The 26,910-nt window shown below is 38.9% G+C and overlaps 2 protein-coding genes across 4 annotated transcripts in view; one reads left to right on the top strand and one right to left on the bottom strand.

Moving 5' to 3' along the window:
* LOC144649740 (phosphorylase b kinase regulatory subunit beta-like) overlaps positions 1 to 24,070 on the top strand; it is a 41,697-nt gene extending 17,627 nt beyond the window's left edge. The window contains exons 13-34 of the mRNA XM_078509309.1: positions 593 to 742; positions 2,057 to 2,163; positions 2,815 to 2,867; positions 7,244 to 7,337; positions 8,125 to 8,208; positions 8,841 to 8,945; positions 11,253 to 11,335; positions 12,100 to 12,190; positions 13,052 to 13,113; positions 13,696 to 13,881; positions 14,487 to 14,769; positions 15,951 to 16,019; positions 16,349 to 16,408; positions 16,565 to 16,638; positions 16,967 to 17,015; positions 17,812 to 17,906; positions 18,584 to 18,651; positions 18,924 to 18,988; positions 20,106 to 20,213; positions 20,747 to 20,821; positions 21,347 to 21,403; positions 22,522 to 24,070. Coding sequence (XP_078365435.1) covers positions 593 to 742; positions 2,057 to 2,163; positions 2,815 to 2,867; positions 7,244 to 7,337; positions 8,125 to 8,208; positions 8,841 to 8,945; positions 11,253 to 11,335; positions 12,100 to 12,190; positions 13,052 to 13,113; positions 13,696 to 13,881; positions 14,487 to 14,769; positions 15,951 to 16,019; positions 16,349 to 16,408; positions 16,565 to 16,638; positions 16,967 to 17,015; positions 17,812 to 17,906; positions 18,584 to 18,651; positions 18,924 to 18,988; positions 20,106 to 20,213; positions 20,747 to 20,821; positions 21,347 to 21,403; positions 22,522 to 22,653 — 2,150 coding nt within the window. The 3' untranslated portion in view covers positions 22,654 to 24,070. The remainder of the gene's footprint in view (positions 1 to 592; positions 743 to 2,056; positions 2,164 to 2,814; positions 2,868 to 7,243; positions 7,338 to 8,124; positions 8,209 to 8,840; positions 8,946 to 11,252; positions 11,336 to 12,099; positions 12,191 to 13,051; positions 13,114 to 13,695; positions 13,882 to 14,486; positions 14,770 to 15,950; positions 16,020 to 16,348; positions 16,409 to 16,564; positions 16,639 to 16,966; positions 17,016 to 17,811; positions 17,907 to 18,583; positions 18,652 to 18,923; positions 18,989 to 20,105; positions 20,214 to 20,746; positions 20,822 to 21,346; positions 21,404 to 22,521) is intronic.
* Positions 24,071 to 26,493: 2,423 nt separating this feature from the next.
* The window catches only part of LOC144649774 (uncharacterized), a 23,030-nt gene continuing 22,613 nt past the window's right edge, over positions 26,494 to 26,910 (bottom strand). For all 3 annotated transcript variants that reach the window (XM_078509358.1, XM_078509360.1, XM_078509359.1), the window contains one exon: positions 26,494 to 26,910. This exon is cut by the window's right edge and continues 735 nt beyond it. In XM_078509358.1, the coding sequence (XP_078365484.1) occupies positions 26,579 to 26,910 (332 nt within the window). In that variant the 3' untranslated portion in view covers positions 26,494 to 26,578.

The following is a 26,910-nucleotide window of genomic DNA, read 5'->3' as shown; positions in this document are numbered from 1 at the left end:
ACGGTTTTTTTAAAAAAATATTTATACAATTATGCACAAAGTCGAGCAAAGAGTCTGTCCCAGTGGGACACGGCAGTGACGCGGGAAACGTAATTTACATGAAATTAAGTTCTAGTGTAAATAACTGCGTGAATGTTTCAGTTAAGATGGCGCACCAAAAGAAAACTACAGTAGAATCCTGATTCCTTGATTGTTTGAACCTCTCGATTTATCGAACCAAAAGTGGTTTCCCTTGAATTTTCATTACTTTGTCGACGCTGAAATTTTACCCACAATAAATCAAACTCCCGATTTCTCGGACAAAATTTGGTTTTCCTTGGAAGTTCCAGAAATCAGGATTCCACAGTATTATTTTAGCTTTTTTTAATTTAAGATAATTTTGTACATCACAGTGAACGACTTTTTGTAGCCCTTTGTTACATGAAAAGTGCATAATGTCAACAAGTTAAGGTTAAAACCATAGTTATTTTTGTAAGCATCTAAATCGTGAACGCCGTACATGAACGATGAAATCACGTCCTTTCAGGCCTACATGTATTATATCAATGCTGTGACACTTTGTCTTTTCTTTTCTCTTTTTTTCACACTGTAGGTGAACTGATTCCACATTACTACTATGTTCCAAAAATATACCTGGAAAAGGAGCGAAAAAATCCACATTCCCAAGTTCGATTACCAAGTAACGAGGATGGCGACCTTTTCATGTGGGGACAATCACTCTTGATCATAATGAATCTGTTATGTAAGACTTACTGTACAAAACACAATACACCTTATTATAGGAAATTACGCTCCATGAAACTAACGCGAATAACGAATTTTTAAAATTCGCGTAAATTTAAGTTGCGTTAATTTTTGTCGGCGTTAATTTCTTCGGCATTAATTAAGTAAAACATTTATATCCACGACCTCAATTTTCATTAATATTACCCCAAATTCTCTATCCCGTCCAGACATAGTTTGCGGGTACATTGTTTACGATATTTTCAGTTTATGCATGCTTTTAGAAAGGTAGTTAACTTCGGGCCTTCTTGTGATTTGCCAAAAACATTCAATGTTAATTTTAATTTGTTCGTGTTGTCGCCGCAAACTTTACTTTCTTAATGTGTTACCCTCGCGTTAATTTCCTTTATTTTAAAATTTTCCTTCTCTTTTGCGTTAATTTCCTTTACTGTCAACTCTCTCTTAACGGACACCTTTATAAGACGGACACCTCCGTAAGACGGACCCATGATGTTGGTTCCGTCCCTGCTATTTTTCAGTAATTTTGCTGTAACTAAACTCCCTATTAGACGGACACCTCTCTAAAGGTGGATTTCCACTGACGCGTAAATATTTACGTGCGTAAAAAATTTAGAGACATTGTATGAACGACTTGCGTACACGTTAACGCAAGTCGTTCATACATTGTCTCTAAATTTTTTTACGCACGTAAAAAATTACGCGTCAGTGGAAATCCACCTTAAGACGTACAGTTGGAGCCCGTCCCGACGGTGTCCGTTTTAGAGAGAGTTGACTGTATTCAAGAGTAAGTTTCCCTCCAATTCGCGTTAATTCAAGTCACGTTCAAATCACGCCACAAAAGCATGTAATTAAAAGCAGGCTTGTTGGTGTCCATCGACCTATTCCAAATTTTTAAATTTTAATTTGTTATTTATTTCAAATCCACCAAACCCATTCTCCTCCTTCAAAAACCTCAATCATCTCTAATGTTCTATTCTGAACGTATGGCATCATGTTTGGATTGCAAGAAACCTAAAAATCTCTACGGCAAAAACTTAGCGTTAAAGCGTATAAAAAACATTGCATTTTGTTGCAGTGTAAACTTTAGTAAAGCATTTTCATGTACTTCTAATAGGCCATTTCCGAGTTACCCTTTCGAAACGAATCTATGTGCGAAACCATTCATATGAAAAGGAGTTTCATCTACAGTTACATTTTCATGCAAATCGAATTCATTTTCATTTGAACGGTTTTGTACGTAGACTTGTTTTGAAACAGAGGCAAAGGGTAAATGGCCTATTTCTTGAACCATTTTCTTTTTTTCTTTTTCCAGATGACGGTCTCTTGGATGTGAATGAAATCGATCCTATCGGAAGGCACTTGTCGCACTCGGCTAAAAATCGCTTTGGTCACAGTAGCTACAGATACACGTCATTTAGGGTAAAGGCGTTTTGCAGTGCTTTGGTTTATTTGTGTCACTGATTCATCGTGGGACTAATTTGATGTGCCTTTGGGGATTTTGTGGGAGGCACGGTGGCCTAATGGTTAGCGTGCTGGACTCCGGATGGAGCGGTCCGGGTTCGTGCCCTGACCAGGATCACTGTGTTGTGTTCTTGGGCAAGACACTTAACTCTCATCTATAGTGCCTCTCTACAGCCAGGTGTATAAATGGGTGCCGGCGAGATAATGCTGGGGAGGGGGCTACACTGCGATGGACTAGCATCCCATCCAGGGGGGAGTAGAAATATTCCTAGCCACTTAATGCTACAGAAACCAAGATATAAGCTCAGGCAGTTTGGGCCACTTGGCTCATGGCGTACCTTTTGGGAGTTTCCTCCAAATACTACTCAAAGAGTTTCCGAAATTTGATAGGCAATCATCAATTGCACAAGCACAAGCAAACGTACTATCTCTAGCCATCAAGTTGGGTTCATGAGCTAACCAGGAAAGTAGTGGGAACTTGCGGTATTTTTATAAAATATTGAAAGAATCGAATCAAGAGTCAGTCTCTTTGTAAACAGTAAATAGTAAACTTGACTTTAATATCTTAGTTGTACTTCTTGTGTTTAACTGTTGTGTGCTTTGTTCAAGGTTGTGGACTCCGACTTGGTGGTGCAAGTTTCTTTAATCTCGGAAAGCAGAAAGTAAGCATTTTTAATGTATTCCTTTGAGTTGTTGAAAATTGTTCGCAAAGGTTCTATTAGTACCAGTAATCACATGATTTCGAGTGCAATTTAGAATAAATAAGCACGAGTAAATTTTTCAAAGGCTAACAAAATTGCACGAGCCCGCAGGGCAAGTGCAATTTGTAGCCTTTGAAAAATTTACAAGTGCTTATTTATTCCAAATTGCACGAGAAAAATCATGTGATTACTTGTTAATAATATACAAGCGACAATTTCGGTCACGCTTTGATAATTTTCGTGACAACTTCCGAGTAGCGCCTGGCTAAAAATTTTGACGTGTGAATTCATGCGTAAATATTCATTCACTCTCTGGAAGTGCTGCATGAAAAGTTTTCAGAACAGTCTTTTGACTCTTTTCGCCGTTGAATTTGAAGAATGTGAATGACAAAGCAAGGAAAAAATTCCTAAGGTTCTGCTGCTGTTCTTGGCTGAGAGGTATTTTTTTGGAACGTTTTATCCGTGCTGTGTTTGTGTTCGCCCGAACAGAAATCAACCTCAGTTCAACACATGTTGCTCTAGCTGACAAATTAGTCAAACTAGAATACCGAACTGAAATACTGAACTATAAAAATCTACCGAACGGATTTTCTTAGTACAGATGAGCACTCTGCTACAACTCCGCATTGCTACCTGATTTCACTGGACGTTTTACAGGTTAGATTTGCCTCTTACAGTTGTAAAACTATCTTTTGTGCCTTTTGTTGTTGAGCGAGCTTTTAAATAAACAAGCTTCGGCTATTATTAAACAATCATGAAATGAAATGCTTGCTCCTTCTTTGTTCAAAACTAGGGAACCGGTTCCTTGGTCAGTACTTCTTCGCGTTTCGCTTCAGAGAAGTGAAGCAATGTTTCGGCGAGAATTTTAATTTACTATCGGCCGTCGGCCGTGAGCTTATTTCGAGTTTAGTTTATGTCTTGTCCTCTTTGCCTTTTTGATAATTCTACGTCTTTTACAGTAAGTAATGTTTGTTGTTCTTCTGTACTTTGCGTCGTTTTCAAGTCTTTTAATTAAAATTGCGTTATTAAGTTTAAATTTTGTCTCACTTTCGTCTGCAATTTTGTTTGTTCAAGATGTATTTTTCATGCTGTTGTCAATTACACCGTTTTGCACTGCCAATTACACGTTTTGCACTGCCAATTACACTTTTTGCACTGGTTTGGGATAAATTGACGTGTTCTTAGCCAATTAGAATGGAGAAATTGCTGCTTGTATATTATTACTGTGTGTATTGCCTTTATAAACGCCTCTTGTAAAATGTAAACAAAAAGTTATAACTACCACACAAAAGAAGAAAATGTTAGCCTTGAAAAGCGCAGGAAATGACTGCAGTGTAGCAGCTCTTGCAGGCCTGTTATTCTTCTGGTCCTCTAGTTTAGCAGTTGCTATTGGCTGCGGTCACATAGTTAACTATAGTCAAGACGGGCATAACTATAGTTAGCTATTTTCGTAATGTGACTGCTTCTCTGTTTACCTTAACTATAGTTAGAAAAATTACGCCTCGCTGATCCAAAACAATACAGACTAGATATAGTTATACCCAAGCAGGGTTCATGGGTTAGTCTTCAGTTTACAAACGAAAAACCAATCAGAATGCGACAATTCTTTTTGCACGTGCGAGATGAACATAAATATGCAAAACAAAGCGTGAAGGGAAGGGAAAAAAGAAAAACAACATGCCAAGAAATTACATATCCCCAATGTTAGCAAAAAAAGCTTGAATTTTTCGGCGTCTACAGTATTGTGAAAAAGTAATGCAAACGAAATGCGCGAATTTCGTTCTTTGTTCTCCCGAACTTTCGCGCGAAAGTTCGCGAAAAAATTCGTTGCGAACTTCGCGACATTTCACGACATTTCGCGCGAACTTTCGCTGGAACAAAGAACGATATTTTCTAGAACTTTCGCTGCCTCACCGATAATTCGCGAAATTTCGCTAGGTGAGACAATAAATTTCGCTAGACTCTCAACAATAGTTCGCTTTTCTACGTGCAGACTCCGCTACGGGATCGTTCGGTCGGATGGTCATGTAACATACACGAAAGATATCTTTGTTTTGCTCGCAAATGCATTCCGAATTTAAGTAAAAATGGTACGTATTGATCATTAAGCGAATAAAGCACGCAACTAACATATATAAAGGGTACTCACGCGGCATTTGCAAAAGGTTTTTAAGCAAGTTCGCTGGCTTGGCTCGATTTGACATACAGTGCTGTCGATGTGTACATATTTCATCTATAAGCCGAGCGATCATCGATAATGAAAATTAACAAGCATTTGTTATTAATTCTTGTTCATTACCTTTTATTTAAATGGCGGCTCCTAAAAAGCCATTTGGTTTAGTGAAGAAACGTTAAGAATGAAGTTTTCATTCGTCTTTCCTTCGCTATTTACTAGTAGGCTGGAACTGCGGTCATCCATCGGCTCGCTCTGGAATATTATTTTGTCGGCGTGCGTGATCGTCTTTTGAGCGGTCGAGATCATTCAAAATCTTGCATGTATTGAACAATTTCCTCGCAATCTCTTCCACAAGTAAATTTCTGCCTGAGACTGTTTCTTTTCCTTCAGCTTTTTAAAAGTTTTATGCAGAATCACCGCTAACGTGACACTTCAAGAGAAGAAAGAAAGAATCGATTGTTTTGACTTGCTTTGGCGACGTCAGAAACTGACCAATCAGAAGCGGCTGTTCTCACGCGCTTGGCAAACATTGTAACACGATCTATCAGAAAGCGGCTGGCTAGATGTAATATTTTTGTTCAAAACTACAAACTTTTAATACCACGACTTCTTTGCTAAAAGAAACCACTTCGAAAGTTTGATTGAATTCAGAATACTCGACAAATACCGACAACAGCATGGCGTTTCGTGTTATAACATCTAAAGTTCATCCGCTTTATCTGCTCACTGGCGACTTGTGAAATATTTTGCAACGAACTGAACAGTATTCATCCCGTATTCTCTGGCAATTTTGCAGTTGTTTTGAACGGTCTCTACCTCAGCAACAACTTTCATCGGAAGATTTAGTTGTTTGAAAACTAGTAGCTTTTGGTATGATGATCAATAACCACTAATTCTTCAGAAGAATGCGTGATTGTTTGAGATGGGATTCTAAACTCAGGTGAATTTTTCGTCACGCGTATGTACAGATCTAAATAAATTCACCATTTATTAGTAATTTCTTTTGTTGTTTTTTCGATTGCATACATGTAGTTGTGATTTAACAAATATGTTGATTTGCTGCACGTGGATTGTTTTGTAGTTTGAAGGAAAAACTCGGTCTCGGCTTATAGCCGAATGTTTTGGGTTTATTTTTTGTCAGACTCGAACTGGTTCTGAAAACCGAAAGTTTAGGGTCTCGGCTTATAGCCAGGGTCGGCTTATAGCCGAATAATTACGGTAGTAGCAGTAAACACAATTTCGCGCGGGGACAAGCACTACAGTGGGAAACATTGTGTGTTTTTACACGACATTCATATTGTTCTCGGTAGTTTTTCTCGCGAATGTGAACTTTTCGTCATGAAACTTCAATGTTTTTGTCATTTGGGAAGAAGTTTATATTTACGTTTTATTCGTGCACTAACGAGGTAAGTTTAAAGAACAATTTTACGATGTAATTAAGAATTTATATCTGTAAACACGCTTTCTCTGTGTTTCAGGCCGGCACAAGAGAACGATTGAGAGGAAAGATTCACATTTACATCATAGCGAACTTTGCTCGAAAAGACTCGAAACTTCGCGCGAAAGTTCACGAATTATCGCACGAAAGTTCGCGACAAATTACCGCACACAGCGGAAAACTGCGCGAAAGTTCACGCAAATCGAAACAATAGACGTCGCGAAAATTCGGCGAAATGTCGCGAATTGTCGAAGAGATTTCGTTTCAAGCGAAATTTCCTCGAAAAGCCACGAAAAGCGCATCCTTACTTTATTTTATTTTATTCAACGCCGAGATGCCGTGCAAAAATAGAGGAACAATTAGACACAGATCAACAACAAGGGCTGTCATGTCATATCCAAAAGCTTATCAGATTTAACGATAATTAACTCCACTGGTATGACCGTAAAGACGACCGAAAACACTAACTATAGTTAGGTATGACGTCACGTAACTTAAACTTAAGTTACGTCGTAGATGTGACCGCAGCCATTGTCTTTGTGGCTAGGGGCATTGTTCCCGTGCTATTGTTCTCTGGAAGGGTAGTGAGCCATTTGTGTGATACCTTGTGAGAGATGCTAACCGACCCGAAACTGTGTGACTGCTTTGGTGTTGAACCGTTTACAGTATGTCCATTTATGAACAATTATAGTTGTGTAAACTATACATACGTGTGATTTTCAGTTTACAGACTACATTGGCAACATTTGGAATTGAGACGCAAACTCCACAACAAATTGAACCGATACAGATCTGGCCGCCGTCAGAGCTAGTCAAGGTAATCTTTCAATACTGATAATTCGTGGTTTTCACGTGGCGTCATCAAATTTCTAAAATCCAAAATTGCAAGACCTCTCAGTTGTTATCCTTTACTAGCTGTTAGAGATCCTTAAAAATATGTTGTTGCAGGTTTTTAGCGCGATAGCACCTGCCGTCTTTCTGATAGAGCATTTTGACATGAAAAAAAAAAAACAGGGCATTAAGATGGACGCCAAAAGGCTGTCACGTATACTTAAAAAATACCACTATCCTGTAATTTTTAACAATCTGACAACAGTCGAGGTTTGGCGAGAAAGCTGAATGTTTTCTTGTTTATTAGGGTCTAGGGTAAACTGACCCCTTTTTATAGCAGTAGTGAATTCGAGATGTTTTCATTGATTTCCGGCGGCCATGTTGGTGCCCAATGGCTTGGGTGCCAACATTGCTTCTCCATACTGTGCTCTCTAAATTTGTGTGGAACATTTTGACGGATAACTCGAGTACGGAGTACCATACAAACTTGAGACTTGGACAAGTAGATTATCTAAAAATTGTTTACGACTTGTTGTATTCTTGACTTTTGTTGGTTCAATACAGTAGTTTTGTATTTACTTTTTCGTGATCTCCAATTGAAAACGGTTGGAAAAGTGTCCTTAATATTGCGAAAAGTAATTACTAAATCAGCGGCCAGCACCGTTTAAGGGGTGTAACGGTTGATGCGTGGACGCTATTATTGAAATAACTTCTCCAATATGTCACTTTAACCCTTCCTAAACTAATGTTGATATTGTTTTGTTACTGTCTAGGCCTATAAGAGACTTGGTGTCAATCGTAAACTCGGCCTGTCTGGTCGTCCACCGAGGCCAATAGGAAGCCTGGGAACTAGTAAGGTAAATCAATATTTCTCTAGCGCTTTACATCTCTTCTTAGAATTGAAGCTTACAAATATTAGACTTAAAAATGCTCACTGCAGTTTGTTGATGTTAAAGTCCACGATCAAATGCTGTTTTTAGTAGGGCGGTATAAAACCAGACCTTTGCCATATAGACGAAGCAAGATCTTGCTTGTGGGTTCTGGGGGCATGCCTCCAGAAAGGTTTAGACAGAGACATTTTCCATGAGGTACTTCTTGATAAAAATGAATCTTTTTCAACTGGGGATTATTTTCAAACAAAATATATTTTTTTTTAATTTTAGATAAAAATTTAGACGAGGTAAGTGCCACGTCTTGCCCCTTGCTAGTTACGGCCGTGTTTTTAGGAAATGTTTGTTGAGCTACTCAAGGAGTTTCTAGTAAATAATAAAGATGGCAAATTCTAAGTTCGGTTCAGTTGGTTAGAGCACCCAACCTGTATCTGGGAGGCCATGGGTTTGATTCCCGTCGGGGACTCAGAATTTTTCTTTGTCCCATGCTCGTGTCATGTTGAACACTTCATCTTCTTCAGGGAGTTTCTGTTTCCTATTTTTCTGCGTTGTAGAGGAGGTTTAGTCACTACTCTATTTTTTTCTTTCTTTCTATGTAGATCTACCGCATCTTGGGCAAAACAGTTGTAACTTATCCTAAACTTTTGGACGAGACTGATTTCTACATGGCCCTGGACATGTCTCTTCTTATCGATGAAATAAAGGTAACAGTGCTGTCAAACCACAACAAGCAGTTATACACTCATCATCATCAATCCTTATCGCGCCATTGGACGCATAAGGCCTCTACAGTCTCTCTCCAGCGGGAGCGGTCTTGTGCCGCCTTCCGGATCCGGCCATTTCAGGTCAGGTGCAGGGACTTAAGTTCTTTCTCGGCCGACCTTCGCCAAGTTGTTCTAGGCCTTCCCCGTGCTCGCTTTCCCTCTGGTGTCCAGAATAAACCTTCTTTAGCCACATCGCCGGAGTCCTTCCTCAATACATGCCCAATCCAACTCCATTTCCTGCGGGTTAAGCTCACCATGATGAGTTATACACTGGAAACCTGATTTCTTAAGCTGCGTTCACATTATGCCGAAACATGATTAGTCTGATCACGAATGAAACATGTTTCGTAGTGAAAAGTGTTCACATCAGGCAGTGCATTGCGCGAATCATAATTGAAACATGATTAGTCTGATCATGATTGAAACTACCTTATCGAGGTAGTTTATTCAATCATGATCGGACTAAACAAGCTAAAAAATGGCGGACATGCGGTGACATGTAGAGATCGATCGTTGAGTCTGACGGGCCGCCATCTTGGTTCATGAACCCAAGCCAAAACTGGGGAGAGTGCAAAAACTCCGTGGGCAGGGAGGCAAGCTCCCCCACACCCACTCTATAAACACCCGCATCCCAGCCGACGGGATTTTTGCACTCTCCCCAGTTTTCACTCGTGTTCATTAGCCAAGATGACGGCCCGTCAGACTCAACGATCGATCTCTACGACTTCACGGAAAAATAGGGGACTCACTGTGGACAGTCTAGTGTTTGACTGAGTGAAGAAAATCCACCGGGAACGATTTTTGGTTCAAGTTATCGGGAGGGCGAGAAATCCAGTTCCAATGAACATTAAGGCATCGTTTACACGGACACGGTTTCCAATCGACGCGATTTCATGACCTCGAAACCTCATCAAAAATTACACGGTTTCGAAGTGTTTACACGGAGCCTATTTAAAGATTTTTCGACTGTTTTCGGATGTGATTGTATAAGCAAGCGCTGCTCTCTATGCGAGGTTCACCATGTTTACCCGTCGCGAGCCAGCCAATTCGTGCCAAAATACATTGCCGTTTTCAAATCGGTGCGGTTTCGCCGTTTTGTGACCGTTTACACGACAACAAATCCGTATCGTTTTGAAAACGCTCCACTTTTGACAGCGTTTTCAAAACGACCCGGTTACAGTAGCGGTCTCGATCGGTGCCGTGTAAACGAAAGGCGTAACCGCATCGCTTTCAATGCGGTTACAAATGAAACCGTGTCCGTGTAAACAGTGCTAAAAAAAAGGAAATCCCAGCAATGATTTGTTCACTGCTAGTTTTTGGTAACAGCAGCGAATTACATATTTGTATCGTTTAAATTAGAATTTTATTGTTACAACGTTTTCTGTCGGTATCCATATTTTATTAAAGGTAATTAACAGTGTAGTTTCTTTTGATGATAATAATACTGTCAGTATGTAAATTATGTCATTTAGTTTTATACGCGTTGGCCGAACTTCTTATAAAGTCAGTGTAGATCCCTCCAACGCCTAGTTAGTCCCCTCTACTAACTATGTCCAACGTTAGTTGACATTCCCTGCGGTTTCCCATCTATAACCGACCACCGTTATTTGCTACAATGTATTTTTTTTTTTAATTTTATTATTTTTCATTAAAAAAAAAAAAAAAAAAAAAAAAAAAAAAACCCACCCCACTCCCATTCAAGCCAGTCACTACAACAACTGTAAAATGGTCTATTTACGCAGGCGCAATTTGAGTTGCTTACTACCATTTACGTTCATCCATGAAGGGTGACGAATTTAGCGCAAAACGCTAGCGGTTTTATCTGGTTACGTGTCTCACATCGGACAAATAAATCAGTCATTGAAAATCTTGCTTTAAAGCGACTCCTGGACGATAATTTTTTCCAAACTAGTCAACTTTTCTCCTTTCGATTTTAATATTTTTTTCCGAGCAGACTTTCATCGAAGTAAGCGGGCAAATCTTGAAAATATTGTAAACTCGTGAAGAAAACATGATCGTATGGCGCCAAAACGTTGTCAATTTCGCGACTTGACCGCAAACGTTTCATTGGTCAAAAGTTACACGTAACAGACAAAACCGTAGAGGTTTTAAAAGTCAAACTAAGTGTTAAATTCCTTACGCTTCAAGGATGTATGGACGCAAATGGTGTTATTGCCTTTTGTCCACAGCCAACATATTTTACACCTCCATTTCACGTACAAAATTTTCTCTGCTTCTGTTAAACAGACAAATTTGGAGTTCGTGCGAAACAATTGGAACATGAGAGGCCGACCAACGCTGTGTCTCTTATTGCGAGAAAAAAATTTACGGTAAGAACTAATTGACTATTATGCTGGATTTTCACTGACGCGTAATTTAATTTTTTTACGTGCGTTTACGGGCGTGAGAAAATTTAGAGACAATGTATGAACGGCTTGCGTAAACGTGTACGCAAGCCGTTCATACATTGTGGAAATCCACCTTAAGACTACGGGCCCAAGTTTTCTGTGAGCGAATAGTCAGCAAGGCGCAGCCGAGTTGACTATCGCTCATAGAAAACGAGGGCGAGTAGTCTAATTGCTTTATTAGAAACTCTTAAGGATTGTAGTCCAAAACCCACAATTTTATGTACTTTTGAGCTTTTATCAACTTTATCATTTTTATCCTCCTTTAATATGCAGTAAAAAGTCCTTGTTAAGTTTAAACGTTTAAAACGTGTAACTATTAGGCCTCCTTTTAGACTGAAGAAGGGGTTTCCCCGAAAGGTCTCTCTTTTTGTCAAGAACAAATAAGCACTTTTCCAACAAATAATTTACACAAACGTTTAAGCCAAAGTGCTACACAGCAACACTTTATTTATCTTTTACTTGTTAAGTTTACCCCGATATAACGATATTCGGGAGTTTCGATATAACGATTCCTCGATAAAACGATAAAATTTTGCTGCTCCCTTAGCGTATCGTTATATCGGGTTTCTACTGTAACTGTGTGGGTTAACTTTGGTCAGTTCTTGGCGAAACAGTTTCGACAGAGAACTGTGAGGTGGATGCATGTTCAACCCATTCATCGTGTCTTTCTCTTTTAATCTTTTCAGAGGCAAGCATTTTCAGGAAACTCTTGAACTGTTGGCTTCATTCAAAAGAGAATTCTGTAGTGGAGTGAAAATCAAACTAGGAAGACTTCAGGTTGGTGTGTGTTCAAGTTGGCAATTGGTAATTTTTGTTTCAACGTATTAAACAAGTGGTTCCCTAACTTGTTAAAGGGACTATGTCACGAAGATTTCGCAGATTTTTGGTCTAAACTGTTCTGAAATTAGTGGTTGGCATCTTAACCATAAACAAACATTATCTTTGAACATCTTAAGGAACAAATAACCTCAATTATTTTGCGGCCAGAAATCACGCTACGGCTATAAAAATCGATATTTCGAAGACGCGCGGAAACAACTTGAAAACGTTTGCCTAACTTTTTCAAATAGCAATCCATTTCCATCCGAGCCATCCGCAGCAAACGATGCTCGGTAACAGTTTCAGTGCTCTAATATAGCAGTTGTTTTTTTAGTTTTCCTGCGACATAAATATGAATTTTGGAGGTTCACAAGTCAGTTAAAATCCGTGACATTGTCCCTTTAACAGAAAGCAGGATGCAATACCGTGTTGGGTTTATTCAGGTGCTCAACTGTTCTTGTCATCATGTAAACTGGACGTTGCCTTGGAATGAAGCTTCTTTAGACAAAACGCTCTCTTCTTTTTGATCGAGCGGCCCCGGGTTCGAACCCCGTCGGGGCGCTGCGTTGTGTTCTTGGCCAAGACACTTTACTCTCACAGTGCCTCCCTCCACCCAGGTGTATAATGGGTACCGGCGAATTTACTGCTGAGGGGTAACCCTGCGATGGACTAGTATCCCATCCAGGAGGGAGTAGAAATACTCATAGTCGCTTAATGCTACAGAAACCGGGATAAGCTCCGGCTGTGTGGGACACTTGGCCCGGACACTGTCTTTACCTATTTTATTGTTACAGTATTTTTTTCTGTTCATTTTAACAGACCTTGGTATCAACGGGCGTTATCGATCATTTGGACTTCGTTCAAGCCGACCGTGATGTCGGGTAACGTTTTTTTTTTTTCGGTTGCCTTTTAACTAACATGTTCTTTTTATATCTTCTTACTGATTGGACGAGGAAAGCATTTTAACTCCCTAGGCAAATAAGAGTTTGAACATGACACTCGCCAGTGAATGTCTCTGCAACACGTCGCGGCGACATATTGCTGCGACCTGTCGCCTCGTGTGACATGGTGCATTCTTGCAACAAACAAGTCGCTACGACAGAATTTTGTCGCTGCGATGTGTCGCACGAATTCAAGCTGGTTTGAATTCGTGTGACACATCGCAGCGACAAATTGAGCGATAGCAGCGTTGTCGTAGCGTGTGTACACGTCTGCGATTAATCGCTGCGACAAAATATAAATTAACCAATGAGAGAGCGTCATTTATTTTCACCATATTGAATTGGAAAACTAGTTCGCATTCCCACTCTTCCAAATTCGCTGTTTGTGCACCGAACAAACGCCTTGTCGCAGCGACTTGTTTTGAAGAAGTACACACGAAGCGACTTGTCGCCTAGTGTGTCCCGACCATTAATGTTAGAAAAAAAACTCGAGTTCAACAATGGTTTTGCTGTAATTTTCAGTGACTTTGATGAAACTGAGGGAGGTTTCGACCAAGCACGTGTTAAAGAAAAAGAAAGTGTGGATTCCAATCCTCCGACGCCTGCTGCGTCAGAGGGGCATAGAATGGGTCGACACATTCGGCTGAGTCGCGCCATGACAGTGAGTCATGAAGAGGAACAACCTTCTACAGACGAGGAGGATGCGAAGTAAGTAGCCAAGAAAAATGTCAACAACATCAATAAAAATAAAAAACACGCTGCGGTGACAAACATGACAAGACAATGCATGTAGGAAAAAACTTTAGAAGTGACCGTTAGCAAGATTGTAATGTAAAAATGTAATTGTTGTTTATAATGGTCATGCGCTTAGCTTCGAGATAGCTAGTTTACAGGCATGCCACTGAAACAGAGGAAACAACTATTTTAAATGAACATAACAAGGTTAAAAATCCCAACTGGCAGGAGGCAGACCAGTTGTCTATATACAAAGCGTGATCGAGGGTTTTGAACTCGCGACTGGTCATCTGTTTGGTCATCCGTACCTTCTTTTGTATTTGCTGTGTTATTGAAATGTCCTTTCACTGTTTCACGAGGTTATTTTTATCTTTCACTAACCTTGATGGTTATGATCCCATGCCTATTTCACTAAGTTCTTGCACAGTCCCTTTCATGACTGTCCCACAGGTTTACTCAGCTCTGATGAGGTCACGTTTTTAACGATAATCAGACCACATTGCCTTGTCTCATTGTTATCTGTCTTTTGTTTTTTCTTCTTTTTTTTTACGTTCCTGTAACTTTGCATTTTTATAAAGTGCTAGAGATCTGGTGACCAAATCACGTGAAGCTCTCCTGGCCGAGCTAGAAAACAAGCCAAACGTCGACCGACAAATGTTGGTTCTACAGGAACTGCTGAAGCGAGAGGGGGAAGATTTCCAGACATCCGAGGGCACGATTAAAGAGACGATCAGTTCCCTTTACCAGAAGGCTGCATATGACAGGAAATGGTCAGCGGTACGACGGGGAGCCGGGCTGCTTAAAAAACTAGTGGACAGTCTTGCGCCTGGGATCACTACTATACTGGTCAGCGGTAAAGTGGTAAGGTGGAATTCATGATTGATTTGTACTCACTGCGTTCCCTCAATCGATGGAATGAATCACGTGGTACAACTGTGACATCGTTTACCTTAGCCTGTTCCAGACTCTTGTTAGTTGGTGGAGAACGAAAAACGCGTGCGAGCGAGAAAAAAAAAACAAGTGGGGGGGGGGGGGGGGGGGGGGAGGGGTAGAAAGCTCGCCTTCTTCCCCTCTCGGTTTTTTTCCTCGCTCGCCCGCGTTTTTCGCTCTCCCCCAACTACCAAGAGTCTGGAACAGGTTACCTTTACCTTAAAGACAAAACTTAATACATGGTGACATGAATGTTTGAATGTTTAGTTTTCTTTCAACTGTGTCAAAGTGTTGACTTCAACACAATGAATCAGACCTGGAGTGGCAGTTTATTCCTACGTTTTGCAAAATAATTTCTCCCTAGTGTGTGTTTCTGGCAAGGAGATTTGTATCGAAAAATTAACTCATTATAATGAAAGTTATCTATCGCCTTCTGTGCTTGTCCTGTCTGCGTTGGTGCTAGAAGGGTTATATTACTTTGTTTTATACACCTCTCTGCTTGTTGTGGGATACGCGGTGACCTTATGGTTAGTGCGCTGGATCGAGCAGTGCGGATTCGAGCCCTGGCTGGGGCACTGCATTGTGTTCTTGGGCTTTACTCTCATAGTGCCTTAAATGGGTACTGGTGAATTTTTCATGTTGCAATAGACTAGCATCCCATCCAGGGGGGAGTAGAAGTACTCCTAGTCGCTTCATGTAACAGAAACCGGCATAACTTGAGCTCAGATCTGATGGGCCACTAGGCTCGTATACAGACTTATCCTTTGGTCTTGTGTTGTAATCAGATGAATGAGACATGGCTAAGATGACCATTACAGTTTCCGTGTAACGTTTCCTCAGCCAGCTATTTGTGCCTTCTAATTATCCCTTAGTCGCAAGTACATAGTCTACCAACATAAACAGTTTCTACTTTGCTAAAAATTCATCAGACCGAGTTTGAAGCTTGAAGAGAACTGTACTGAGAAAGATGTCTTTCCCAGAGTTCTCCCTCCGCCCCTGACATGCATAGTATACATGTCTCTGTAGGTAGACTTATTGGATCTTACACTTTTTTGCTTCTTTTATTTTATTATTTTTATTTTATTTATTCATTTTTATTTTTACCTTTCAAGGTAACAATCGGTGTGTTTGGACACGAAGAGAAGGTTATATACGAGCCACTGACACCCGCGGCTATCCAGGTAATGTTTAATAAGAAATTACAGCAAATTGCTTTAAATTATTCTCTGGCCTTTATATATTTGTTCAATGGCTTTTTGGTGGGTTTAGTTTTGGGCGATGAGGGGAGGCTATGTTGCATGAAGGGAAGGAATTTCAATTTTTGGTTTCAAAAATTTGGGGGGTCGTATTTTGAAGGGTTGCTGCGTATGAACAATTGAAGGTGGATTTAAAAACACCACATGGTAAAACTCTCTGATCATAACAATGTGAAATTAATATGGATGTATTTTTAGCGGAATTTAAATTATATTTAACAACTGTTTTATTTTTTTGTTTCATTTTTACACAGAAAATCCTTTATTCCTTCTGCAGTCCTCATGACATCAGAGAGGCAGTACTTCAACAAGAGGTCAGCGGTGATAAAACATTCTCGTTCCCAGGGCCCATTCCCCATTTCCATACACTTGCCTAATGTTAAATCTTAATTATCTTTAAATTCAAAACGAACGAAATTAAACGAAATGTCGAACTGATATCTGTTTTAATCCCTTCGCTTTAATTTCAGATGGTTCTTTATTTAGCTGCGTTTGTGGCAACTATGCCTAAAGTCTTTGAAGGAATGTTGAAGATTAGGATAGGGTAGGTTCCATTATTTATTACATGACATTAATGAATTACCAATTTTTAAAGGGAATAGTTTAATACCACACCGATAGTGTATTTTCAATTGAAACAATTCACCCAAATTTTAAAGCTAATCATTTGTAATTTATCTCAATTTAGTTCAATGCTATTAACTCATTCAGTGCTTGTGTCTCAAACAAACACTGATTGGTCATTAGTTAAAGAGGCCGTGTCACGGCGTTATAAAGTTTTGCCAAATATTCGCTAAGAAGTTGAGTCAATGCAGCCACAAATTTGCTGATTTGCTAAGGCCATCTACTTCTTCTTGCCACTTTATTTTCAGGTGGATTATTGAAGCCATGAAACAAAGGTTGGCCAGCCGAGGGCTAGGGGTAAGTACGAATAGTGTTTTGTGGCCTTTTGTAGAAAAAAAAAAGCACCTTTCTACGTCGAATTCTTTCTCAAGAGATTACTGAGCCCGCGTTTTTCAGCATGCATGTTGCTAAGCAACGTGAGGTGTCCTGAATGTAAGCTAAAAAACCTAATTATGACCACAGGTGACCAAAGCGTATTATAAGAGATCATAAGAGTTTGTATGGATTTGAAAAAATGTTGAAAATATTTCTTTCAACCTTTAAAAAGCTATAATGAAACCTAACACCTTTTTGTCTTTTTAGTCCTTTAAGAGAGCCTTACGCGCGATTTCCGTTTCAACGGTCAATTGGATACTAAAAGAAAGACAAGGTTGGAAAGCAAATTTGATAAGCGTACGCACACCTCTTCAAAAAACTCGCTAAAAGTAATTCAAAACCAGATATACCTCGATCTTTTTCCTTCACGTTCCAAGAGCGATAAATATTCCAACTTTCTATATATTTTTTTGTTATTTTTTTCTCGCTTATGACTCCGTCACACTTATGATTCAGTTCAACAAGACTGTCGGAGTGGCAAGCAGAAGCGGAAGATGCTAGCTCCCAGGTCCCCTGTTTACTTTCTTTCTTCTTGCGACTTTCAGCAATTTTATTTATCACTGGATTTTAAGCAACGAAGTCATAAGCGGAATCGGAAACTCATCTTACGCCTCTTTTGGTTTTATTTTACGACTCAGACTCCGTCGCTAGTGAAAACCAGTCTGTAGCCATGTGAAATCGAGGCCTACAGAGTAAATTATGTTTGTTTGGTTTTCAGTCTTTATACGCTCAATCTCCAAGCGATGTGAAGCAACTCCTGAAGATTGTCCTCACGTCCAAAGGCAAACTACACGGACAAGATATTGCACCAAGGTTCGTCTCTGAGCTCATCCTCGGTGTAAGAAACTGTGAAACTCGCCAGTGACGTAAAACAAAACGACCAACAAAAAACCTCGAATCAATATTATAGAGCAGAAAAAACAGTAGCTCCAACACAAAGAAACATTTCACAGGTTCTTACACTGAGGTAGACCCGGTCTTCTATATCATCTTTTTTTAATTTAATTTTCACTGTTTATCCCCATTTTCGTACCCCATAGCCTTGTTCGCTTCTCTTAGCCGACAGGGCCTTGGCACGAGAAACGCAAGGCTCTGAAGACATAGAATTTCCAGTCCTAGATTTTAGGACTTCAGGCCTTCATGTATGCAGTCGTGATGTTTCTAAATACTGTATAATAATAATAATAATAATAATAACTTCCACGGTAATCATCAACACCCTATCAACTCGTCTCACCTCTCCACGACCAACTCTCACCACGCGGCCAGCTCCCCCACCCTCGTAGGGAGAGTCATGGCATGTTTGACTTCCGCTTAAGATTTCTTTGTTCCAAACAGTCAATAAAAAATATTCGAAATAATTCAAAAATCCTATGTTCCCAGATCCCTGCGTTTCTCGTGCCAAGGCCCTGCCGGCTAAGACAAACGAAAAGGTCCATGGGGACGAGAATGTGTTAAACCCACGAACAATCCTCTTGTCTTTGTTCCAGGACGCCATTGCAAAACAGACAGCTGGATGGTGCAGTCCATAGAGTGCCGCCAGGGTTTTATGACAAAGGTATGCTTGATACTAGTCAACACCCTTAAAGGATTGTTTACACTTATAAACGCTAAAAGCTGAGACTCTAGATTCCTAACTTAGGTGTGACTGGTTCCTTAGCTCTGACGACGCCGGTTTTTGAATAAAATAACTTGAATTCATTAAAAGGAAGTCCAATAGATTGTTATCTTCAGGTTGAAACAGATAAAATTTGGCTGGCAACAGCTTTACCCTAAAAACCAATTTAACCTGCAACATCTACAACTGTCTTGTTTCTGTTTTTCTTTTAGTGTGGGGTATATTGTACCGAGCTCCTGAAGGAATAAAAGTGTCCAAGCACAATATCTTATCACAGGTGAGTGGGTCGCCTGGAATCTAATAATAATACTTTATTCAAACACACACAAATTGTATCTGAAAAGGAGGACCACGAGGTTATCCCTATTTAGGTCCCCTAACTAAAATTACAATCTAAAATTTAAAAATTTCTATTGCGTAAATAATGAGCAATTTAAAATTTAAAAAATTAAAATATCTATTAAGTAAATAATTAACAACCTAAAAAATTAAAAAACTATTTCGTAAATAATTAACAATCTAAAATTTAAAATCCGAAATATCTATAACATCTGGTACTGTGGCATATAATTAATGAATCTTCATCCACATCTGAATCTCATGAAGCTCGCAATGATGGCTTTGAAAGAATTCAGTGTCAGCAGTACCTTTATCGTTCAGCTAACGGTATCTCAAGGCTATTTGGTCAGAATTGGCTTCACTGACTGAGCTAAACTCTATGTACTGTCAAGCCAGCAGAAACTGTCTGCATAGCATGCAAATTAAGTGAAACCTCAAAACAATAATTTAAAAAGATAGAAGTCGAATCGAATTCAGTGAAACCTGTTAAATATAGAGCACAAGAGAAATATAATAATAATAATAATAATAATAATAATAAGTTAATAAAAAAAAAAAAAAAAAAAAGAAAATTTTTAGAGGAGGGTGTTAAAAAAAAAAAAAAACCCACCCCAGGAAAAATTGGCCCGGCGCTAAGGACTTTAAGCAAACATTACGTAAGGAACATAATAATAATAATAATAATAACGGCTTTATTGGAAGAGCTTCCACAGAGTGGCTCTTCGTCTTCCAAATAAACTAAATTTACAAAGAGTTATTAAAACTCTTTGTAAAAACTCCAGGGTCATGGAGTACACGTAGTACGATTAAAATTGCACAAGCCTTGATTGAAACGGTTTGCAAAGAACATCACTTTATGAATCTATTTGGACATTTTATGTAAAAACATGGGCTAAATCGGTCAGAAATTAGCTATGTTTTGGTACTGATTTTAGAGGGTTTTTTTCATTTCAAATTAAAGCAATTTACTTTATACACGATCCCACAAGCTAAAACCTGGGTGTGTTATGCGACCAGAGGCTGACTGCCATTTTTCCTGAATGAATTTCTCGTAGCTCCCAACAATATCAGAGATGACACATCGTGAACGGAACTTTCAGCTCAAGGTTGAAGAACTGCTAAGCGACATTTCCAACCCAGAATACAGACAGACGGTAGTAGAGGTATTTAAAATTGTAATTCTTTGAATTCTCGTTAATCTTCATTTGTATCATTGTAATTTTTTTCGTGCCGGGAATCTTTACGTCTCCCAGGCGAAGTTTCGTCATGGTCACGCATCGCTTTTGATAAATACTTGTTCGAGTTTGTTATGGTATAAAACAAATCGACCACATTTTCCCATGTTCTACACACTTATCGACCATAGAAATGACCCCATAAAATGTCCAAAAGTTTGCAGTGAAACCACTCGCCTAACGACTCGTGGTTCCACTTGAGTTTTGAACATTTTTGACAGCATTTCTATGGTCTATAAGAATGTAGATTGTTAAAGATCGCTTTCAGAGGAGTTTATTTACAGACGAATGCAGCGCGCGCGAGCATCATTCAACCCCAACCAAGTATCAAAATTAATACACTCCTTGCAAGCTCTATAATTTTTTCTTAGGACGCGTTAATATCCTTGAATTGCCACTTTTCGACTGTTTCATATGTCACGCCATTAACAAAGATCATCTGCATTCATTTCTCTCTTTAGCTTTTGGTTGTACTTGCAACAATTCTTGAAAGAAATCCAGAAGTGGAGCTGAGTCAGTGTATCGATCTAGACGAGGTAAGAATTATTTTACTTTAATAAACCGCGAGTCAGATATGAAACAAACTTTCCAGTCCACTTTCTTTTGACCCAAACTTCTCTTCTTTAAGGCGTTGAACGAACCGTTTCTAAGAAGGCCTCAGGCCACAGGTCAGGAAATGGTCAGGGAAAATAAAATTCTTCAAGGTCATCAAAAAGTCAGGGAGTTTTATTTTGAGTCAGGGGATTTGACATATTGAAGAAAAGTCAGGGAAAATTGAAATTATACCACCACTGATGCAATGCCGTTAAAGGTTGGAAGAAATGTTTTAGGTCAATGTGATCTCAGCGATGTTTTTTCTCTTGGAAATGGAGGCTGGATGCTGCAACTATATGTGACATTTTGCATTTTTTGGTCACGGAATTTTGATTTTTATCAGGAAAGAAAAGTCAGGGAAGTTTAAAAGCTGATGACTGTGGTAACCATGTAAACGTTTGATATGTTATAGTTGCATCGTGTTAAATTTTCCATTGTTTAACCGCCGTTTCTCCGGCCTTTTCTAGCTTGTGGACGAAGCCATCGAACTATTCGCCAGTGACTTGGAGGCGGGAGACACTCAGGTGAGTTTGGCTTTACAACTAACATACATACAGTTGCATTTCCCCATTAATGCATCCCTAGGCTCTTAAAGGCGATTTGTCACCGATCTTACCAGAGTTTTGTAGAGCCAAAATTTGTATTTGTGTTGCAGGAAACCTAAAACTAATAGTCTATTTTTATTACAAATTGCTATATTAGAGCAATGAAACTGTTAGCAAGCGTCTTTGGCTGCGGATGGCTAGGATGGAAATGGATTGCAACTGGAAATAACGGCTAAACTTTTCAAGTTGTTTCCGCGCGCCTTAAAAAAAAATCGATTATTATAGACGAAGCTTGATTTCTATCCGCAAATTAAGGTTATATCTTCCTTTAGATGTTTAAAGAAATGGAATATTTGCTTGCGAATAGGATTTTTATGTTTTTTCCCTTCCATTCTCATGTAAATTATTTTGTTGCGTTACGGGTTGCGTGACATCATCCGGGCATATGCTGAGGAGTCATGGGACTAAATCAGAGGTTACCCCCTTTAGGGGGGAGTGCGTTACTATCACACAGTCGATTGCTGTCGCGTCATTCAATTCTTTGACTTGCTGGGTGAAGAGTGTTTTTCCCCACCCAACCTTTCCCTCTTTGTGGCTTCTCAGCGGTGCTTTGGGTTGTTGTTATGCATCTTCGTTTTTGAGTGCCCTCACCTTTACTGGGCCAGAAAAAATATTGCTTTTGTATTGATAATGATTTCAAAACAATGATTTTATTAAAGCGGCTATGGGCCTTTGTTCATAGCCATTAAATTCCAACATTGGTGTGTTGTGTTCGGTTGGGGTATTGGGGCCCAGCAAACTAGCTTCAGGACATGCAGCATTGAGTCATGTGTTAATGGGATGAAGGGGAGAAAACATAAAATGTTTTTCATTGGTAAAGTTGCCTACCACTAATTTCAAAACAGTTTAGACCAAAGAATCTGCGAAATCGCCGTGACGTAGCTCCTTTTTAAAAATAAACCAATTTGTTATCACTATGTTCATTTCTGAACTTGGAAGAATCATCTTCCTGGGACGGGTAGTTTTTATTTTCAAACATTTGGTAATTTTACTTTCAAATCCACAATACTGACTATGAATCGCTTTGTATTGTGTAGAGTGCCAAAGATCAGTTCTACAACACACCACGTGACGGCAAGGGAGGCACCACGACTTACCTGGCTAGGGCCGTAGTCAACAGGCTCCTTAGGGGAAGCGCATGCGTATCATCTAACTGTTACGTCAGTTGAGGAGCTACAGGCTTAACTGTGACCCCGCGTAACGCAAGGGTTCACACGTAACACGCAGAGTAAATATAACGCAAGAACAAGAATTTGTACGCGAAGTCAAAGGCGAATTGAAAGTAACCTTTGTTTTCTGACAGCAAAGTAAAAACATTTGCTCGTGGTCTAAGCTGGAATTAAAGTTAATCTCGCTTTAAATGAGAGCATTTTAGTATGTTACGGGACAAAGTCCACTTTGGAAAGATTATTCGCCAAGTGAGCATGCTACGAGTTGACAACAGAAAAAAAATTCAAAACGTTCTGTAAATAAGGACGTGCAGAATATTTCACCATATCCAACAATAACAGGTGGTAGTAAGAAAAGGAAGGGGGGGGGGGGGGGGGTGAAGGAGGGAGTTTGAGGTCATAAAGTCGTGTGGTGGGCTAAGCACTGTATAAGTGTTGTTATTTGGTTTTAAGGCCATAGACTCACTTGGATTGGGTAAATTAACAAGAAAAAAGTTTTCAGTTTAGGCGGCTCCTTACGATTTAGGCCTGGTTCACGCAAATACAAAAAAAACACCTCGCGTTAATGTTTAATGTCCCCAGTGTGAACAACGTAACGTAACGACATAGTTCAAAAATAATGACATAATCTTGAGACATGACTACAAAAGGAAAGAACTGAACTTTTCTTTGTCGTTACTAGTATGTCGCTAGTGTGAACCAGGCCTTAAACTTTCTCGTCTTCGGCATTCTATCACTGTTACAACTAACAATGTCGAGGAATAACTTTTAATACAAATGTTTAAAGATTTTACCAATAAATAATTCAGGTCACTTTGACATCAAACTTTTGTCCCATGGCGACGTCAATGGAGGTCAAAGGTACCCTATTTTTAACCTTTTGAGTTTAACAACATAAAAACTACTCGGTGAAAGTTTTTGTTCGTAATATATTGTCTTATCAGCATTAGAAACATATTTTTGTAAATTGTGAAAAAAAATACTCTGTCGGTAGGATTTAAAGCTGCCGTTTGGTGGATCTGAAACTATTTAACTCTTATTTTTTCTTTTTCTTTTTCTTTTTTTTTTTGTCGATTAGACAAAATTAAATAAAATAACTTTCTCCGAGTAGTCTCTTAAGCGTTTTGCCTAAAAAGGTCAAAATGGGGTATTTCTGACCTTTTTTCAGGTTGCCATGGATAAATAACTGATAAAAGCTTAACTGATTTACTGTGGTTGACTGAGAACGATTTTCAGCCACACCAGAAGGCTAGCTGTAATAGAGTCCCAAACACGGAAAGGTCTAAATTATTGTGAGCCACCTTAACAAAGCTCTAAAGCATTTAAAAATATGAATAACAAAAGATGCCATTTTATTTTCTAAGTATTGGTGTCAAACTGTACAGCAAATACAAAATAAAGTAACTTAAATGTTGTCTATCAGTCATGTCTTTTGTGCCGCTGATTTTCTTTTCGTCTCAAAGTCGTTTACTTGAAGAAGTAGAAATAAAAAAAACAGTCGCGTCAATCAAACACGGCACGCGAGTGTTTAGAGGATTTAGAACAAGGAACGCGCCCGCGAGTGTTTTGAGAGTGTTAGAAAATGGCAAATGAATCAGAAACTTACTTTTTAGGCAATATGATGAAAAAGAAACTCCTCCCGAAATTGTCGTGAACTGTAGAACTTTCCATTGCGTTTGCAATTAGCATAAACTTCAATGTTGTTTGATTCCAGCTGTTTTTATATTGTCTGAGCCAATTTTGATTCGAAGATTAATGTTTTTCTCACGGCCATCTGCACCAGATTGTTTGATGAATACGGGGATTCAATAAGGTCCCGTTCACACTGAAACGGCGTTTTCGGTACTTTTCAAAAACGCTTTCCAAAGTGGGTAAATTTAAAAACGCCGGCTAGGTTTTGTAGTGTGGACGGCGAAAACGGTTGATACCGGGAATTTTTTGAAAACGCTGACGTCAAATAGTCATGTGTTCTCTGTCCAAACAATAGCTTAACAATAGCTCTGTACATGCGTTGTAACTCAACGTGCGATGAAGCATATAGTTTTCAAATTTACTCGGGTAAATGTGTAATAATAATAATAATAAAAAGTATTTTTATAGCGCCAAAATCCACTAATTGCTCATGGCGCTTTACAATAAAAAAATATTAATAAAATGATGTTAAAAAGTTAAAAACTCTAAAAATTTTAAAAACGGATATTTACAAATATAAGTTCAAATGTATGTGTACAGAAAACATTTTGCACGGCGTTTTCAATTTCTCCGTTTTCAAATTTACCAGGTTAATGTGGACAGGGCCTAAAAGGATGCATCACCATTGAATAATGTGAGGTGATTTCCATCAAAAGTGGCGGTGTAAATTTAAATATTTCATTGTAAGATTAATTGTTATAATATCTATCTCGCCACAAACCATTGTCGCTTTTTTAAAAAAAATTGACTAGTTCACCAAATTCACAAAAACACCAACAGGAAGATTTAATATATAATCGTAGCCTGTTTAAGAAAATGCGGCAAAATTTCCGCACAGCCCCATACAATTAATTCTGACACTTTTTTGTTTTTTTATTAATCCAACATGAACAAAACCAACTTGACAAATATGAAGATGACGACAAACACCATGTGCAGCGTCAACAGTTCAATACTATTTTATCCAAACTTGCAGTCTTCTACTTCATGAAGCACAATAAAGTAATTACTTCTTACTAAGTTTATCTGTGATCCAAAAAACAATGAACAAAACTTACTACTGTCACTACAGAATATCGACTAAAGAAATAAAACTCAACCATCGCGAGACAAACTTATAACAAAGCCAGGATTCGAGATAGAAATCCTAAACCTATTATTAAAGCTCGGATCCTAGCTCGGATCATGGCTCGAAGTTCAGGTATCCTCAACCATCGCTACTCTTTTTTTGCAATGTTTCCTTAAACAATAACGTTTATTTAAAAAACTAACACCGTATAACCCTCAAATTTGACTGATTCCCAAAATATCTATCTCCAATACTAACACGATCAGCTAACAGCACATTTACAAAAAAAAACACAAATAGCTACTTTTCTCCAATTGCAATTACCACCGTATACAGCTGTATACCGAATGTGTTTTCTACAAAGTCAGCGAAGTGTAAACTACGAGCTGTAACCGACAAGACACAAAATCAATCTGATTTTTGTAAAACCCATTACTGAAATGTCGCTATTAAACTACACGGGAGAGACAAAAACCAAAAACATCAATCATCAATATTGTCACTAGAGACAGAAACCGCTTTTTCACGCCCGCTAGTCTAACAACAACTTCGATTACAGTCTTATCCACTGAGTATTCGCACCCTTATTCGTTTCATAAAAAAGATAGAATTAATACGAAATATATATATATGTATATATGAAATATCTACTGGCGTCAGTTTCAGAGAGAAGCCTACAAATCTGTACAGGTTTAGTTCCTGAAAGTTACGATCATGTTAAACCGAGTTAAAAGGAATCTTATATAAGTTGACGGACCCGGCGTCATATGTGGGTTAAGTTTGTTGCTGGTTCAGGTCCTCTTTGCGCGTTTTTTCCCCGATTTTGCGGCGATTTTCTACTTGAAAGACCCATTTATTTCTTTATTTTGGTGTTTATTTTGTTTTATATTTTCATGCCGAAAAATCAACAAGCCATTTATTACATACTAGAGTCAAAGATAAATACCGAGTGAAAAGATGAGAGGGATGAAAATGAACTCAATGAAGAAAACAAAGGAGACTTGTACTCGCTGTAAGTCAAGATCTGCCTCTGAAGGTGTATATAAGAAAAAAAAACAGTTACCTTTCGTCCCTTTCAAAACTTCGACCCTTTTCTAACATTGATCCCTGCCAATCATGCTGTAGTGAAAGTAAAATAAACACTTAAAACAAAAAGAATGTCGTTTACGTAAGCATTACTTGTCTCATATGATCATCGTAATGCTCAACAGCATATGCCTCACTGCTAAATTCCTCCTGACAAATCCAACAGATGAGGCTTTCAACTTGGCTTGAATTGTCTACAGTCGACGAAAACAACATACGGGACTTATGCATTTGTTCATGTCTCTTGCAATTTGAAGAAACGCTAAAGCACTTACTGCAATGCCTGCATGTATACGGCTTCACACCTGTGTGTGTTCGTTCATGTCTCCTGCGACTGAATGATCGGCTAAAGCACTTACTACAATGCTTGCACATATACGGCTTCACACCTGTGTGTGTTCGTTCGTGTT

The sequence above is a fragment of the Oculina patagonica genome, chromosome 4, assembly GCF_052425735.1.
Source record: "Oculina patagonica isolate OP01 chromosome 4, crgOcupat, whole genome shotgun sequence".
NCBI classification, from domain to species: Eukaryota; Metazoa; Cnidaria; class Anthozoa; order Scleractinia; family Oculinidae; genus Oculina; species Oculina patagonica.
The sequence above is the reverse complement of the archived record's forward strand: the minus strand, read 5'-3'. Positions and strand labels throughout refer to the sequence as shown.